General features: G+C 46.5%; 2 protein-coding genes across 2 annotated transcripts in view; one reads left to right on the top strand and one right to left on the bottom strand.

Annotated features, from left to right (window-relative positions):
- The window catches only part of LOC103799067 (cytoplasmic FMR1-interacting protein 2-like), a 42,056-nt gene that overhangs the window by 11,850 nt on the left and 12,161 nt on the right, over positions 1–18,045 (bottom strand). The window contains 13 exon segments of the mRNA XM_009071361.1: positions 6,769–6,856; positions 7,330–7,529; positions 8,187–8,306; positions 8,655–8,763; positions 9,653–9,729; positions 10,279–10,375; positions 11,070–11,226; positions 11,766–11,919; positions 12,252–12,399; positions 12,684–12,850; positions 13,757–13,882; positions 14,582–14,701; positions 15,570–15,687. Of these exon segments, the coding sequence (XP_009069609.1) occupies positions 6,769–6,856; positions 7,330–7,529; positions 8,187–8,306; positions 8,655–8,763; positions 9,653–9,729; positions 10,279–10,375; positions 11,070–11,226; positions 11,766–11,919; positions 12,252–12,399; positions 12,684–12,850; positions 13,757–13,882; positions 14,582–14,701; positions 15,570–15,687 (1,681 nt within the window).
- Positions 5,290–5,952, top strand: FNDC9 (fibronectin type III domain containing 9). The gene has a single exon (XM_009071360.1). It carries the CDS (start codon positions 5,290–5,292, stop codon positions 5,950–5,952), a length of 663 nt encoding a protein of 220 aa, XP_009069608.1.

The raw sequence follows: 18,045 nt of genomic DNA, 5'->3' as shown, positions 1-18,045 counted from the left end.
AAGAGAAGTAGGGGGGAATTAATTCACTCGTGTGATCTGCAAAAGAAAGGCTAAAAATCAGATTTAGCTGAGGTACCACATGCTTGGTAAGGACTGTGCAGTAGTATGGGCATCATCATGCAGCCCAGCAGAGAAAGGCTGCAGGCCTCCCCCCAGAACATCTCTAACTACAGCTTCAGTGAACAGCAAAAAAGCACATTCTTGAAAAGATTCTAGCACGTAGTGCCCCTTCCAGCAAAACACAGCTAAACCCCTGGCTCCTGCCTACCAAAAGATCTTCCTTAAAGCTAAGAAAACAAATTAAGTAGTACCCCAAATGCTTCCACATGGATATTGCAGACTCAGCTCTACAGGGATTTCCTTCCCTGTCAGTAATGGAGCCAAGAGAGTGGTGGGACTAAGACACTGAGGAGGTTAGAGTGAAAAGGAGCAAGGACTGAAGTAGCAAAACAGGGCAAAATGTTCTCTGTCCACCACCACTGCTGCAATACAGCCAGCTGAAGGCTCCAGTTGTCCTCCAATTCTGACACTTCCTTAAGATTTACTTTTAACACTTCATCTGAGCTACTAATGAGTTACAAAGTGAAGTCATTTGCTGAGAATTGGAAAAGTATTTCCTTTCACTCTCAGCTCTTGAATGTATAGATAGATTCCTTCAGCTCTCTGTGGGATAACGGGGCTGGAGGGAAGATTTCAAGTGGGCTTTTCCCTCAAGTGGGGGTCTCAGCAATTAGCCTGATTGGGAGAAGACACATTTTAGGACATGCATTGGCTGCAGATGAGCAGGATGATTCATCTTTGCCTGCCTGGAACATGAGATAGGTTCATGGAGCTCTCTGCAGAGCAACACTGTGCACTAGCAGCAGGCTTGGGTCTAATAATACTACTCTGGCAGCAATTAAAAATGTAACTCCATTTAAGGGTGAGATACACAGCTTGGGGTAAAGACTGTGGGATGTAAAAAATGACACCAGTGAGTATTTTAAGACAAAACAGCTGAAGGTACAAGCTGGCTGCACAGCACAGCTCACTCCCCCGTGCTGAGCGGCTGCTTCCAACCCCTTGGAGAGCCGAAGCAAAGCTCTGTTCTTGCTGCCCCTTGGGAGCAGCAGCTGCTGAAGACACTGCACAGGATTGCCCCACCTTTGTTGCCAGATGGGCAGGTAGTGGGGATGGGATGCTGGAAGTGCAGGCAGGCTGGGATTGGCAGTGTGGGGCAGAGCTCACAGCGTTCCACAGAGCCCAAGTGTCCCATCCTGCACCCAGGTCTCAGGGACAGCCTTCTGTAATTGTGAGCATGTTGCTCCAGAAGGTTATAAGGGATGCTCTGGAGCAGATTCAGCAGCAAATGAAGCAAATTAAAACCCAGTTTTATTTCCATGTCTTTGAGCTTTTTGTTAGGCATCCTCCAGACCTGTCTGAGCTCACCTGAGGAAAGGCAGAGAGAGTTTGATCCAGTAAAATAGATCAGAGAGAGATAATAGACAGACAATACTGCCTGTGCCAGAATCCCCTTGGAAAAATGAAGAGCTAACAAAAGAGGAATATACTTATAGACAAAAAAGGACTTGCACATACCCCAAGACTAGTCAGGGCTCCCAGCCAACCTAACTTCAGTGTGACAGCTGAAATGCTATTTTAGAGTGAAAAACAATTCTGACCAGAACTGCCAGAGGAGGATCTCTAAGTCTAACACAGCCTGGATCCTTCACTCTCCCCATACCGGTTTGACCATATTCAGCTATATCAGCTGATTGTTAAGACTCTCATGGAAAAAAATACATATTCCCTAGCTGGGATGGACAGGACATGCACAGTGCAGCAGGCATGTTTATAGACTGCATTGAGACTGGGTCTGTGTATTTTCTGTGTCTCAGCATAATGATTAGGAAAAAATTCTTCCCTGTGAGGGTACTGAGACACTGGCACAGGTTGCTCAGAGAAGCTGTGGCTGTCCCATCCCTGGAAGTGCTCAAGCACAGGCTGGATGGAGCTCTGAGCAACCTGTCTAGTGGAAGGTGTCCCTGCCCATGGCAAGGGGATTGGAACTAGATGATCTTTAAGGGCCCTTCCAATCCAAACCACTTTATGATTCTATGACACCAATACTGATTTTCCAAGACTGTATACACTGCTATTAATCACAACAAGCTGATGTTGCTTGGCTGGGTAGGACAGCCCAGGCAGCTGGTTGGAGAGGATCAGCAGCTTCTGCTGCCAACACCTCCTGCAACAACCACAGCTCCTTCATGCCTTTGGGCTGCTGCTGCAGACATGGCAGCAGAAAATAGAGCTGCTCCATCCTGCTCACGTGCCATGACTATTTTTATAAGTGCTGGCAGTGTACACAAGTTACATCTGCCTGCACACTTGTTAAAGAAGGGAGGAAAATTCAACCAGGGAAAGGGAAACAGGGATTTCCACCGAGTCTGGTGTGACCTTGGATCTGGCAGTGCCAAGAAAAACATAAGCACTCCTGAAACTACATAAATGGAGCCCAATCTAAAGCATTTACAGAGCGAAGAAGTGGTTAGCAAGCAGTAAATAGTCAGTTGATAGCAATTTTGCAGCTTCTTTGTCAGAGACTTGGCATCCTGCTGTGTTTTATAAGTGCCTGAATGACAGAAAAATGGCTCAGTTTCTGATGGCCACTGGATTGTGCCCCTGGTTTGCATCCTACAATGAGGAGTGAGGGGTCCCAGGCAGGGCCATGGCTGGGTCCACCTGCAGATATGGGGAACATCAATGTTGGAGCAGTCCTGGCACTGGCATGGTTTTTGCATCTCCTCATCCTGAGAAATGAGAATTTCAAGCTCATCAGCAGTGTAAACTGGTGCAAGCTTGATTTTGGGAGCAGCTATTACCAACACCTCTGAATGCTTTGCTGTGTTTCCCTTTGAGCTAGCGATATTGATCACAGCATGAAGAAAGGTCAGCAGGACTCTTTGCTGGCCTAATTTCTCCCATGAAAACACTACCACCTTCTATAATCCACTTCTCTGAAGCTCAGATTTGTATCCTCAGCTCTCTCCCTGCAGGCAAGGATGTACTTTACTCACAGCACGGAGCCAGCTAAGAGCTGCCTACCCCCTTGCTCTCGTAAGCAGGACTAAACCATGGAAGAGGCAGGAAGCCACCTGGGAGTACTTTCATTTCCATCCCAGTCCATAATTATTTTCATCTCTGCCTCCAGTTTTCAGCTTACTGGCAGTCTCAGCTCCCTCACAGAGATGGAATGGAATACAGATCTTGGAAGACAAAACTAAAACATCCAGAACTGCAAAATATCAATCAAAAGCAAGAGTCACACATACTCCCCAAGCCTGCTCCTCCTGATGCAGTTTGCATCACCTTATCATAGTAGGTATCTTGAAGAGTTTTGAAATGTTGCAAGCATTTTTCTGGGAACAACATGGAGTGAGTAACTCCAGACCCAGAACCAACATTTGCTCTGGGAAAGTTCCTCCCAAGCACATTTTGGCTTTGGAGAGCAGTGAGTCACTTGTTCAGAGCCTCTCCTCAGCAGGCTCAGTACTACATCTATCCCCTCCTGGCCACAGACTCCAGCTGCTCCCCTGCACACCACTGGCACTGGCCTTGCCTCTGCCTCCTGCCCTATCACCAGACTGATAGGGAACATCCTCAAGTTGTCTATAATTCAGGGGTATTCAAAGAAGAGTCTGTCTTAATTTCACAGGAGCTCAGCAGGAGCCTGAGGTATTTGAAAACTCAGTTCCTACTCCTACCACACAGTTTAGAAAAATATCAGAAAGCTACTGGACATTGCTGCAGCATCAGGGATCAAAATCTACTGCTCACTGGCTTTTGCTTAAATCAGTAGTTTAAATGTGCAAGAAACAAAATGAAAGACAAAGCCCCTGAGGCAATGTGGTCTGCAGGTCAAGATCCCAAATTTCATACCAACATGTTGGTAACCCCAGACTCTGCTGGGAGTCAGTGATGGTCTTGCTGGGGAACTGTGGATGGGGGGGGGGGAAAGGCCAAAGAAGCCAACAAAGAAAACTACCTGCCTTGTTTTTTTCTGCCTTAGAGATACATACTTCTCCCAGGCAGAAGCTTTTAGGGATAACATTTCCAAATCACCCGAAGATGCATGCCCATCCTTTCTTACTGGTTGCCATGGTGAGAGATGACGGAGCCCCAGATGGGTATAATACAAGGCAGAGCGTGGGGAAGGGATTTGGCAGAGGCAGGAAGGAGGCGAGTGGTGGGAAGAGGGGAAGGCACTGTGGCCAGGCTGTCACCAGCACCACCAGCCACCACGGACCTGCCGACCTGCCGGGGAGGTAAGCGGCGCCTGCGGCTCTGGGAGGGCTCAGCAATGGGCACGTGTGCTGTTCTGCTCTTCATGTGAGAATGCTTCAAGCAGTCGTTAAGATGAGCTGATTCTTGATTGAATGAAAGGAAAGTTAGTTATTGTTAAAGAGCGAGGAAGAAGGGAAAAATTCCACCAGCTTTATTGCATGCTGCTGCTGCTCAGAGCGCTCGGCTGGTTGGGAGAGAGAACCCTCAACGAGGCTTTGGGGATCTAAAGGAGTGATGTGATGAAGTGACTTGTGGCTGTTGCTAAACAGTGATTTGTTAGTGCTCAGTGTCTTTCATCTGGGGAGAGCTTTGTACTTATTATTCATATATTTGTGTTTCCCTAGAGGCACTGATTTTTTTATTTCACCAACCTTCAGATTTCACATTAAAGATCCTGATATTACAGCCTGAGATGCTGCAGGAGCAGAAATTTGTACTCTGTTAAGCAACAAGTAAGATACAGAAAATGCTGCAACAACTTAAACAGGTGAATTAACCATTATGCAGCTTTTCAAATAGCATTTAGGTGCAAAATCAAAATGACTATTGATTGGCAGCTTCACAAGGCAGGTTGGAGCTAGTTAAATGATCAGTTTATGCTAATCACACTTGCAGTGTCCTTTCTATTTCATGGGAAACAAAAAAGCCTAAAAAGAGATTCCGATATAGATAACCAGTCAGAGAGAAGTTTTAAAAATCTAACTAGAACATAAAGTATACCCTTATGCCCCAACTGGTTTTCATTTTGTTATGCAGCAGGGTGATACAGTAGTCTGGGCAACAGCAGGATTTGTCTTTTGTAATTTTAGCCATCCAAGCCCTAGCAACTCACCTAAGTGAGCCAGGGTGGTATTGAGTCCAGCCTAAGGGCAAGTAAAGCTGGTGGAAAGACTTCACTGATGTCAGTAGCCTGACCTGAATCAGAAGACTCAGCCTCTCCCTGCATCTGGTTTCAGGGGCACAATGAACATCGAAGTGCACAACATCACTTACACCAGTGCCACCATCTCCTGGGCCATGAACAACCCGTGTCCAGAGAACTACTACCACGTCATGTATCGCCCCAACTGGAACAGCATCTTTGCTGGCTATTTACGCCAAAACCTCCACCGTGAGGAGCGAGTTCCTCACCCCCTCAGCTCCCTCATCCTCCACCGACTCACACCATCCACCATCTATGTTCTCTGCATCACGTGCAAAAACTCCTACCCCTCCAGCAACCACTGCACCACCTTCCACACTCTGGACAAAATCCCCCTGGTTTTTGGTGGCTCTAAGCATGAACCCACCACCTCCATGTGGATGTTGAGCAGCCTATTGCTCCTCTGCTTCCTTGCTCTGCTGGCCTATGGCTGCCTGCAGTTCTGGTCTGCACGGTGCCACCGCACCGTGAGGCTGAAGCATCCCGACACCAGTCCCGAAGAAGTGGTTGAAGGAAGCAGTTTGCTGGACGGGCCACTGAATGATGGACTGAGAGAGGAGCTTCTGGAAGTCCCCATGACCACTGTGCTAATGAGGAGCTCCAGTTTCATGAGGGAGAGTCCATATAACTCCCCTCACTGCTTTTTTTCCTACAAAAAGAGTGATGATAAAAGGGCCATCTTGCCACAGCATGGCCTTCAATGAGGGCAAAATAAAACAAGATCCTGCTTAGAGGTTTGGTTCGTCCTGCTCTTTCCCAGCTCGTCCCAAGAGAACTGTCTGTGTGTCTATGGTGGCTGTCTGTCCCAGGGTAGAACATGAGGCACAGACATTGGTCGCAGGAGAAAGATTTTTGTCAAGTGACAAAAATATTCTCATTTGCTGAGGATTTGTGAAAAAGAAACCAGGTCAGCTCTCTGGGAACAGCCAGGCTCGGCAGACTGCAGTGTCATTAGCTCATCTGCATCAGTGCTGTAGGTTCACTTCAGAGTCATCAATCAATGTGCACATGAAATAAACTCCACTCAAGTATTTTCATGCTTGAGCAATCCTCCACTAGCATCATACCCCAAGCCCTCATAGTACCTGTATGAACAGCCATCGCAGCCTGAGAAAGAGCTTTTCGTCAGTATTGAGTAGCTTATATTTGCACACACAGTATTTTAGTTGTTCCCATTTTGAACTACAAATGGGATTCCTGAAGTGATACCTTCCTTGGGGAGGAGCAAAGCTTTGAAGCACCAACTTGCTCACCTCTCTGTGCATTTAGATGGATGTGACTCAGCGCCAACACCAAGCACAGAGCAGTGTCGACATCCCCTAACATGAGATGTTACAGAGAAGAATGTGGGAAAGCAACAGTGACAGCACACTGAATCTGCTTCTTGCATGGCCTTTTGGTTTCAAACAGCAATGTGATCCTGCACCATTCCATTAATGAACTAGTTCTTGCATTTCTTTCTTCCTAAATAAATATTTAAAACATCCACCCCTTCTGGCTGTTGTGGCTCATTTACTGACCTTGGATCCATAGAGGTAATACGGCTGAACGTTGGCTGGCTTGTCCCGCTGGGGCTCCTGCGTGAACGGGATTGCTGTCCGCACAAACCTGTGGGGGCACCGCAGATGGAGAGGGTCAGAGCCCAGTTAACTGACTGCAGACATGGCATAGTTTGGGGTGAACTGCAGTTGCAGGCTAATTAGGGTTCATCACCTGAGCTACATGGACTGGAATGCAACTCCTGCCCCGATGTATTAATAACGTAAAACACCAATTTAACCTACCAAAAGGAGGTTTCTTCTCATTTGGGGCAGACAAGAAACCCATATCTGAGCAGTTACCAGTCCTCTGCTGCTGAGCAAACCAACCCTCAGCCACTTGCAATCAACTGTTACTTGACTTTGTTACTAACATTTTGAAGGCCAAGAGGAGATGCTGGGCTTCAACTTCATTTTAAGATGTTGAGTCCCAGAGGGAATGCAAATCTCCCCACAATACATGTGAATTTTATGTGGCAGGTTTGACACTTTGTAAAAGAAGCAGGGTCTCCAGATGGGTCCTGCCTTGCTTTCCCTCCTCACCTGTTGGTGGATCCATTGTAGCAGTAGTTGGGTAGAAAGTCAAAGTTGAGCTCCCAGAAGACGTGGAGGGTGATGCGCCCATAGGGTGCGGAGACGTTGTGGTTGGCCTCCCGGAACATGGCATCAAAGCTGTCCAAAGTCATGTGTTTGCACAGCAACCTGTGAGTCAGGCGATTTATTTCCAAGAGCCACTCCAGCTCCTGCAGCACATAAAGTGGCAGCAAATGCAACGTATTACTGAGATGACAACAGAAACAGCTGATTGAATTGCCAGGGGAATGATTTTATATACACACACACACACACAGAACTAAGATATCCATTTAACTCAGTGGCCAAGGCCAATTGCACGTTCACTCAAGGGGGTTCTGGTCCAGTATCTCGTGAACCTGCAGAAAGCAAAATTAATTTGTTTCCCACTGAGCACTGGCTGGCTTTCACCTCAGAATCCTCCAAAGGTGGAAACCAGTAATTTTACACTATTTGACTCTGATGCTCCTGCAACATATCAAAGACGTCAAATCTTGTACACACACAAACAGTGTCATAGCCACCTTCATCCAATGGGGAATTAAACTCAAGATTTCTTTCTCCCAGGTTACAGGACTCTCTTATATGAGCTCTGCTGAGTCTAACTGCTGACTGTCACCACATGATTTATGCAGATACTTAATGGTCCAATAATAATGCGATTAAAGCTGCATAAATAGAAATAGTAGAGATTCAGCAGCATAAAGGAGGATGCATGGCTGGCTGAAGCCTACTGTAGGGGGACCCAAAGCAGAAAGAGTTGACTGTGTACCCACAGCAGTGTATTAGTCTCTCTGTTCATACTTGCAGTCAATAACAGTTCTTACCACTATAGATGTCAGGTCCTCACTCTCAAAGCGGCTAATGGCCTGGTCTAATGATTTGTACATCGCTGCCGAGATACGCTGGGTAATGAGTCTGTTCAGGTCAATTGATCTACCCAGCAACTGGGAAAAGGAGAGAAGATATTTGCATGTTATATATAGATGGGAAAAGGTTCGCTGTTTTTTTTAAAACAGATATGAAGTTAAACCCAACACCCAAGTCTGCTTAAATGTGAAAGCAGTGGTGCAAACACCCCAGCTGAGCTTACCATTAGTTAGGAGGGAAGGAAGGAAATGTGGTGCATAACTCATTTTCCCCTCAGGCCCTGTGCCTTGAGTGCAGTGTGTCAGAAACAGGTTCAACCCTTCTCATTCCAGCACTGACCTGGATTAAGCCCAGCACCAGGATGCCTACCACCACCAAAAGGATAATTTGAGACCAAGATCCCTGGAGTGCTGCTTGCACTGTACCTGGACGTGCCTCTGCTTGAGCAGCGTCTCATAGCGGTTGGATGGTGGGTATGGAATGATCACCCCATAATTCTTACACTCAGCCCGGAAACGTTTGTCCAATAAAACACTGAAAAAAGGAAGCAGTGTCAGGAAAATAGACACATATCAGCTTCTCTCTGCATCTTTACAGAGTGTTTTCATCCTTCTTTTCACCTTGGCTCTGAATGCCAAGGGATTTCCACACACTAATACCACTGCTTACACCACATAAACACAGAGCAGCAGTTGTTGGCTGGGGACTGCCATGCTGTTGTCCATCATTCTTGAGTTTTATGGCTAAAACATTCAGAAAGATAAAAGATTGTGCTGAAAGATATCACTAGTGCCAGGTACAGGGGTGGTCCCCCGATGTGCTCCCTCCTTGAAGATCTGCTGTGGGAACATTTGGTTGGTGATGGTGATTGCTCTCCTTCACTAAGGCCAAATGGGACCTAGAGACAAAACTCCTTGCGGAGTTACGTGGAAAACTTGGTTCACGTTTCGGCCCATGGGAGGAAGACTCTCACTAGAGTTCAAGCATGCTCTTTAAATTGCGAAGAAGGAAACACACAAAGGTTCTATCTCCCCACAAGGGAGAACAAGTCCTGCTGCTTTATGAGGGTGAGGACAAGTGCATATTCCTGTTTTGTAGAGATGAGAGGCTTCCACTCCTCTACACAAACAGAAGTCAAACAAGGACACGTCTTTAATAGGCTTGGTTTGCTTTTCTGCTGCTCTCACAAACTGTACCCAGAGAGCTACTTAGGATGCCAATTATTTTTTCACTTCTAATCATGTCTCCTTGCCACCATTTTCCCCATCTACGCTGGTCTGACATGGACAGCCAGCTCCGTGGGACAGGGATGATCTGTGTTATGTTTACTTGCAGCAGCTGCTCCCTGAGGGGAACCTTTTGGTCTACAGCAATTTGGATGCAGTGATATCATCAGTCACCATCAGCAGTCAGGTTCTCCTACCTGCCAGCCATTGCTTTATAATAGGCAAAGATCTGATCTGCCAGCTTGTACACAAATTGATCAAAGCACAAATTCACCTGGAGGAGAAAAAACAAGACTTGGTGAGGTTGACACCAGCACAGAGCAGTTCCTTCCTACGCATGAAAGATCAATACAACCCAACACAGCTCTTTAATTTAATAAAAACATATATGTCACTATCTAAAAACCACACAGCAGTGTGCTAAATGTAAGGAGAAAACTGCAGTTACATTTCTTATAGTTTCTGCATGTTCTTACAGGTCCTGGTCTCCCACCCTCAACCATCCTTCTCTCTTGGGGAATATCTCATTTTCCTCTGATGTCTCATAACCCTCTGCCCATCAGACAGGTTCTTCCATACCCCCAGTGTTTGACAGCCTTTGGTTTCCATGTTTCCCCATGGGTACAGCTAAGCTGAAGCCCTTAATCAGCAGAGTCTGTAAGATTGCTGGAAATACTGATATTTTGAAAACTCCTCAGTCTGATGGGGCATTTTTTCAGGAGGTGCCTATAATGAATTCACAGATCTGCTGGGTGGGGGAGTCAAACAGGGCAATGTGACCCCAGTGAGCTCTTTTTATATAATAAAGATGAAGAGAACTTACTTCAGCTTCAATTTCATCGTACAGGAACTGCTTTTTGAACTTGGTCAAAGCATAGTATGCACTGTCATTATAGAGATCCAAGGGGTACAGCACATACCTGCGGGCAAGAAGACAAGACCATGTCTTAAATTAACTTTGCAGCATATCAGCATAAACAGCACCCAGTGCTTGTGCCCTGCTCAGTTCAACAAATGGTTTTTCTCTGACTTCATGCCTGTCACTTCCAGTCCCTCAAACAGTGCCTCTCACTCCTTGGGTCCTGCTGGAAGCAGCTCCAGCAGATCTGGATTTGAGCTACCTGTGACTTCTCAGGCTTTAAAAAAGCTTTCATCCTGCCCTCACTCCACAGAGTGCTCTGACAATGGCCACAAAATGGAAAAATTAGTTTTTCTAACTAGGAAGCTATTATGAACACAATTATGCTTTCATAGCAGCAATTCTTCTCATCATTTTTCATGCATATAAAAAATATGTGTTTAAGTAGCTTAGCCAGGGCCCACCCTCCTTTGGTTGCACATGTTGTCTGACTGTTGTGTGCAGGTGATGGTACCACTGCACTGTGCCCACATCCCAACTGCTGTTTATGACACGTAAGTGCCAGTGCCAGGAAGCCACCCATGTGTGTCTGCCAACGAAGTGTTCACACAGTACCATTCATGTGACAGCAAGTCAAGAAACATCTATTTACCTCCCACGTCAAAAAGACTGTTCATCACCAGCCTACCCTTCTCCAAAACAAAATCCCAAGCCCCAGCACGTGCAGAATTCTGACACAGCCCATCAGATCTTACTCCATCATGGAGGGCTCTTTGGTTTCCAGAATATGGTCTGTGAGGATCCAGGGCATGGACATTTCGATGGGGAACTGGATGCGGCGGCCCATGGTCAGCTCCAAGAAGAATTCCCGGAACCAGAGCTGGGACAGGTCACAGCACTGCTGCAGAGCTTCTGAAAAGCAGAGGAGATCCCCCCAGCAGGAGGGCACCCACGTTACCCCTACAGGGACAGCAGTGAGGGCATTGCACAAGAGGCAGTTGCTGTAGCCTTGGACTGGACTGGTTTTTGCTATGGAACATTTTTCTAGCATGTCTCTTTTTTAAACCCAGACCATGTCCATGCTGTCCAAGCATTTTGTAATGGAAGGGGAAAGAAGGGATCATCCCGTTTCCTCTAGAGATCCAGGGAGAACTCTTCAATGGCTTCAAGTTACTCTGGACGATTTATTCTGTGCTCAGTGGCTCAGAAGTTTGTCCAGAACAGAAGTCCAGTCCTAGAAAATGAACTAGCACCTGTGGCTATTTACTACTGCTAACTCAGACCTGTTCAGTTCAGATCAATCCAGTCCAATTTAATAATAATTGCTTCCTAGAAACATGCCTGAATCAGGCAGAAGTAGGACATTTGGAAAAATCAAGGAAAACTGATCTGCCTTTGCCTTTCTGAGCATGCAAGAGTTGGATTCAAGCCTCCCCCTGCCATAATCTCACCACTGATGTTGAGGAGGTGGGTGAAGAAGAACGACTGCTTGTGGAACTCCTCAATGGCCAAGACTATCGGCCCATCCAAGCTGCTCCTCAGAGTCTTCTTTGAGCCACTCTTGTCTGCTATGAGAGACTCCAGCATGGTCCGCACCATGTAAAGCTTTGGAAGAAAGTTGACATGCAGTTACCACCCTCCAGTGAGACACCACCACACACAGCCATGATGTTCTGGAAGGAAAAATGACACTTCTCCGAGGTGGTGACCACTCTCTGCACCCATAAGCCACTCTCCATCAGAGCTAATTACACCCCTAAAAAGGAGGCTTTGGGAACTATACAACAAATTAGGCACCAAAACCACATTTAACAGAACAGTATGAAGACTTTGCGGAATAGACTATGGAAACAGCTACTAATCCACAGGGTGGGAGATTCCTACAAGTCTGTACCCAGACTATTAATTCCCTACAAAGGAGATAGACATTTACATACCTGTGTGCTTGATGGTCCTACTGCTCGTCGTGGGACTTTAATATCAAATCCACCTTTAGGATCCTTCTCACCTCTCAGGCAAGGATCATTTGGAGGCTCTCGACCTCCCTCCCAGTCACAGATCGTCTTCCGAATTGCCTGAAGGACACTGGAGTGGGTGGGAGAGGGAAAGTAGTGTTTAAGCTCAGTTTCACTTCAAGTTGAAAATAACCACTGCTGTGCACATATGGGAGGAAAAGCAGCTGAGATGGGGACATGCACTGTTTTTGTTGGTGGAGTCAGGCCCAAGAGCTACCTTGGAAGGAGCTGCTGGCCAAGGAATGTTGGCTGGTTGTGTACCCTGAGTGTATGCAGGGCCACATGTTTATACAGTACAAATGTGTTACACAAATAAACACATGAACTTTGCACTGCATTCAAGGACAGACTGACCTGATCAGAACATTCTTCTTCTTCCTGACAGCCTGTCGGAGCGGCTCCCGCAGGGTCACCTGCGCAAAGTCCTGCAGGGCTGCGTAGATGGTGTTGCGGATGGCTTGGTTAAAGACACTCTCCATCCGGCCCATCAGCACTTGTAGACCTTTGATCATGGCAATTACCTGAAGCAAAAATTAAAACCAGATGTATTGGCTATTTTCCATTGTATGAAGAGGTCCATAAAGCCAACATTAAGAGAATTTGGGACTGAACTAATTCCACAAGTAACTTAGGTCCAGTGACTAGGCAGCTAATTTTTTGGTGTTTCCTGCTTTACAGATCACAACAAGCTGAGGAGAGCATTTACACTACCAGTTTCTTCCAAATGGGTTATCCCTGGGCAGGCTCTGTTTCTACTCCTGAACTCTTGCAATCTTTAATAACACACAATCCCAGGAAACTGCAGGTGCTCCACATGTGGGCACAGCTTGCACAGACCTGCATCCACACCAGGGCACAGACTTCTTTGTCCAAGAGTGGAGTGGAATAAGCCACAAAAGGCAATATTCAAACCACCTTGGACTGTGTAAAGCAAGATGAAGGTGAGGGCCTCCCACAGCCAGGCTTGGGAGGACTAGTCCCACTGTCCACAGAGAGCTGGACTGAGAGTTGATGGGTCCTGGGGACTTGCTGAGGATCTCTTGTGTTTGCATAGCTCCTGAAGCTCTTGTAGCTGCTGACCTTGCTCCAGATCACACTATAAGCCCACTGTGTTGGCTTTGCCTGGCAAGGTTTTGGTAGTGGGAGGCTACAGTGGTGGCTTCTGTGAGAAGCTGACAGAAGTTTCCCCCATGTCCAATAGAGCCAATGTCAGCAGGCTCCAAGATAGACCCACTGCTGGCTAAGTGCAAATTAAGGGATGTAGGAATCATTAATCCCTTAACATGGGCCACAGGGATGAGGAACTGACATAGGGATGAGTATGGTGAGATATGCCTCCATCCTCTTCCCCTGGCCTGAGGAGCCTGAGGAACATGGACAGGAAACCAACACTGACTGGCTCTGACTCTTGTGCAGTTGGCACCTACCTCCACAAAAGCAAACTTCTCTTCACTGGTGTAGTTGTACCTGGTGGCTCTCTCATACTCTTCCGCTGTCCCTGGGCAATCCTTGTTACAGAATTTGTCTGTGGGATGAACCAGCTTCCAAGAGTACTAGAAGATGGAAAGCGACAATGTCAAGATTGCAATGAGGAGGAAGCCAGGCTGAAAAGACTGAAGAGGGCCTGTGCCAGGAGATCACTCCCTAGACATCACTACAGTTGTTTCACATTCCTATGGGAGCAGAATTTGTGCTTCGTCCTGGCTTTATTATCACTGTACTGAATATTGGTTTTGTCTGTTTGGGAGGTTGCCAGTCACAGGCTTTTGACATCCATGAACTTGTGTTGAGATGTAGTATGTCTGTTTGGGAGGTTGCCAGTCACAGTCCCATGAACTTGTGTTGAGATGTAGTCAAAATTTCCAAATTAAGAATTTCCATCATCATTTGAGATATAGTTTAAGTTGCACAAGACCCAGACTCATCCCAAACAACTTCCAGCATTTAACTGAGGTGCTCAAGTTAGAAGAACAGTCACCTGATCCCCTCTCAACACTAGTGAGGACATCCCAGCACCTGCAAAGGATGGCTCAGGTCCAGGGTGGGATGATCAAGCTCTTTCTCCATTTGGCACTGAGGGTATTCAGGGTCATTAGCTGCCTGATCTTAGCATGTCTGTTAATGGCTTAAAGTTAGGTGGCATGAAAGCAAACTCACCTTTCCAGAGTCTGTTACATGCCATGTTCAAACATCCACACTCACGTGGGAGGAGGAGTACGTTACACACTCACTGCTTCCATGTGTGCACTCACCACTTCCATGACATGGGCACTCCACTTGGACAGCAGCTGCAGTCCCCGTAAAGCGAGATCAAAGAGTTCCCTGTACTCTTCATCCGATTTCTGGCTGTCCAGTCCTGAGCCAGTGACCACCTGCAGGACATCACATCACCTCAGGGCTAGACTCTGCAATTTGCTGCAGGGGCTTCACTCAGCCAACAGATCTCTCTCTCAAATCCCAGCTGAAATGAATTCCCTGTGACCTTATGATCAAGCTAAAATTGAGTAGAGCATATACTGTCCCTCAGGAAAAGGGATATAACTTGGCAAGACTCTTTTCACCCAGGCAGTCAATTTATTTCCTATAGAGAAACGAGTCTGACCTGTCACCTCAGAGCAAATAACTGACTGTTTTCATTCCACTTTCCCATTCCTTTTTGATGGCCTAATACTATTGAAATCCTTCAGAGTCCTATACTAATTTAAAATTTAAATAAGCACTTACAAATGCCAAAAAGGAAAGGGCTGAGTATGCTAAGCTTTGTTAAACAAACACTGATGAATGACCATCACACATTTGCAAAAAAGCAGTCCCAATGGTATCAGAGGGGGCACTGGCATTCAGTAATGAAAAGAACAGAGGTGCCCTTGTGAACTTTCCTTGAAGTCCTGGCCAACAGCTCTGTGTAACAGAAAAGGCCCATTTGCAAGTCATTGATGTTCTGACACCTGGCTGTTATAAAACATTTAGTGCCAATCTTTTTCAGCTTCTTATTTTAATAAGGCTGTGGCCAAGAGGCAGAAGCTGTTGCAGTAGATCTTCTGGTGCACATGACTTTTCACCTGCAGAAGCCTTTCGTAACTTGCTTTCTTACTGCTGGATCAAGAAGTGGTTTGCTTCAACCATGTCCTTCATCCCTCTTCACTGTGTCCATGGCAGTCCATACTCCTGCCACACTTGTCCTCTCCCAGCCTTGTCCATCTCATGAGCCTGACTACAGCAACTGCTGACTGAGCTTACCTCGCTGTTGCTGTAGCGAGCGAGCTCTGAGATGAAGCGGATGTGGTCGTCTCGGATCTGCACCATCTGCTCACAGATGTTGTACTGGGGACTTATGCTGCTCTGAGTGCATGTCCACCTGGGCAAAAAAGGCAAGGGTATCAAGGACAGGATACAAGGATCCACTCAGACACCCCAGGGACAACTGCTCTTTTCACTTCAACATGCTCCAGACATGCCACCTTCAGGGCAAATGTCAGCCTGTGTCATTTCCCATGTCCCTTGGTGTATGGGATCTTCCAGAGGTGGTCTCACACAGCATGATGGGGACACTTGCCTCACCTTTTGGCCTGAACTTTTCTTCTTCATCCATCCTGAAGGCTGCTCTCCATGTTGGCCTCACCTACTCCCAAGGGCTGAGATGGCTATTTTCCAGGCCACCATTGGATAAGCTTTCAGAGAAGGATGAACTCCAGCGAAGGATGAACTTGAAATACCCAGCACTGTTTGCATCCTTTCTGCTAAATCTAAGGATAATCATCCTTAGAGGTCATCCCTCCAGGTCTGTGTCATGCTGCCTTCTCCTTCAAGGAAAAGGTAAGGGGGCTTCTGCAAGGGGCCAGCATGGGAATAGGCCTCCCACTCTGATTTTGATTCTAGCTCATGCTACCAGCTCAGTGAACAACCCTGAGTATGAATGATGAGCAGAATATGTTAGCTGAACTAGACTTTCACTTGCATTGAGCCATATGTACCATGTAACAGTGTAATGACATCCTAAAAGAAGGCAGTGCTCCCCTTCCAAAGGCACACTCGTATGAAGGGATGGTACAAACCAGGTCTATTTAATTTAGTATCTCCTTTTCCCTGTAATGTATTAGCCCCATAGAACCAGAACAGCTCCACCAAAACGTCTGTTAGTGAGATTCTCATATCTTACTCTGTCATCACAATGTAAAAGTTCAGATTATGCTTTTTTCTCTCTAAATAATTGTCCAATAGATAGTCATGTTCTCCAATCTAGACTGGCTGTACAAAAGGAAGGTGAGAAACCTGCCTCTGAGATCAAAAGACATGAAGATATATCCCTACAGTAGACTACTTGTTGCCAGTATTTGTGGTGGTAGAAGGTCCTGGAAGTTCTGAGCCACATCATCCCTTGTGCAATCCATCCTCCCACAGCCCCATGGTTCCACTCTTACCCGTTTCCATGTCCTGTGCTCCCCACTGGACAATCAGCAGGTTAGCAGGAAGGGCCAGGGCTGCTCCAGCCCTCCCTGCCACACACAACCTAGTCCACAGTGCAGAAACAAAGCGCCATGCAGGAAAAACACCAATTAATTCCACTTTCATGGAGACAAGGAGGGAAAGAAAGTGACAAAAACAATATTAGTAAAAAATGGGGATCATATGGCACCACCTTGGCAGAGTTAGTGCTGGGACTCCCATGCAATTTGCTGGGAAGGCAAGTGAGTGAAGAAGAAACACTGGTTAGTAAGGTACAGCACACAGACCTGGTAAGACAGATTTCAAGACAGACAGTAAAATTGTGCACAGGTAAACAGCCCACGAGCTACCTTGGTTTTGAGATGAGAAAATGAGAAATGCTGCTGACACACATTTTGTTGAAATGTGCTTTCTGAATGATTGGAGATAATAAGCTGCAAATTTGTAAACAATTTTTCTCTTTTGAGTTTTCCAAAATCTTTTTAAATTTACATTATGCAGAATCACATTCTTTTTATCTCTCTTTTATTTTTCAATTTTAATTGAAACACTTTTGCTCAGGAAGTTTTGCAACGTTGTTTTCAAATTTCTCCTGAACAATAAATCGGCACTTTTCAACCAGCCTTTGGGAAGGCCAGGGAGGACCACTCCTGCCAGAGAAGTCACACCCTCCAGGGTGGAAGGGGACGAGCAAACAGAAGCAATGAGACTGTAGGTGAGTTCCTGTTCTGCTGAAGAGACAGCCTGGCCTGGCTGCTTCTCCCAGATTCTGGAGATATCTGACTTGCACGTGACACGGTCCCATGGGTGAAAGGACACTGCCTGGTCAAAGCTCTGCTGCCTCCAGCCATTCCAGCCAGACACAGCTCAGACAGGATGTGGTTGCAAATGCCATTCCAAGGATATCCAAACCTAACAGCGATTCTTCTAGCAATAACTGAGCATGATGCAAAGCTACAAAGACAAGTGGGGCCTTGCACGTGCCCGCTGTGACTGAAACAATGTCTGTGAACTCATCTGACAGGAGCAGCAAACTGCCCATGAAGTGCTTTAGGCTGCCAAACTACTCCTGAGCTCTCCATAGCCTCCATTTCCACCCTTCTCCCACAGTATTCAGAATCACAGAATCACTTGGGTTGGAAAAGACCTCTAAGATCGAGTCCAACCTTTGATTGACCAACCATCCTGTCAGCTAAACCATAGCAACATGTGCCATGTCAGGTCATTAGTGCCACATCCAGTCATTTCCAGTTCATTCATTTCCAGTGCA

Source organism: Acanthisitta chloris, unplaced genomic scaffold (assembly GCF_000695815.1).
Source record: "Acanthisitta chloris isolate BGI_N310 unplaced genomic scaffold, ASM69581v1 scaffold16723, whole genome shotgun sequence".
Classification (NCBI taxonomy): domain Eukaryota; kingdom Metazoa; phylum Chordata; class Aves; order Passeriformes; family Acanthisittidae; genus Acanthisitta; species Acanthisitta chloris.
Note: the sequence above shows the minus strand (reverse complement) of the source record. Positions and strands in the feature narration are given on the sequence as shown.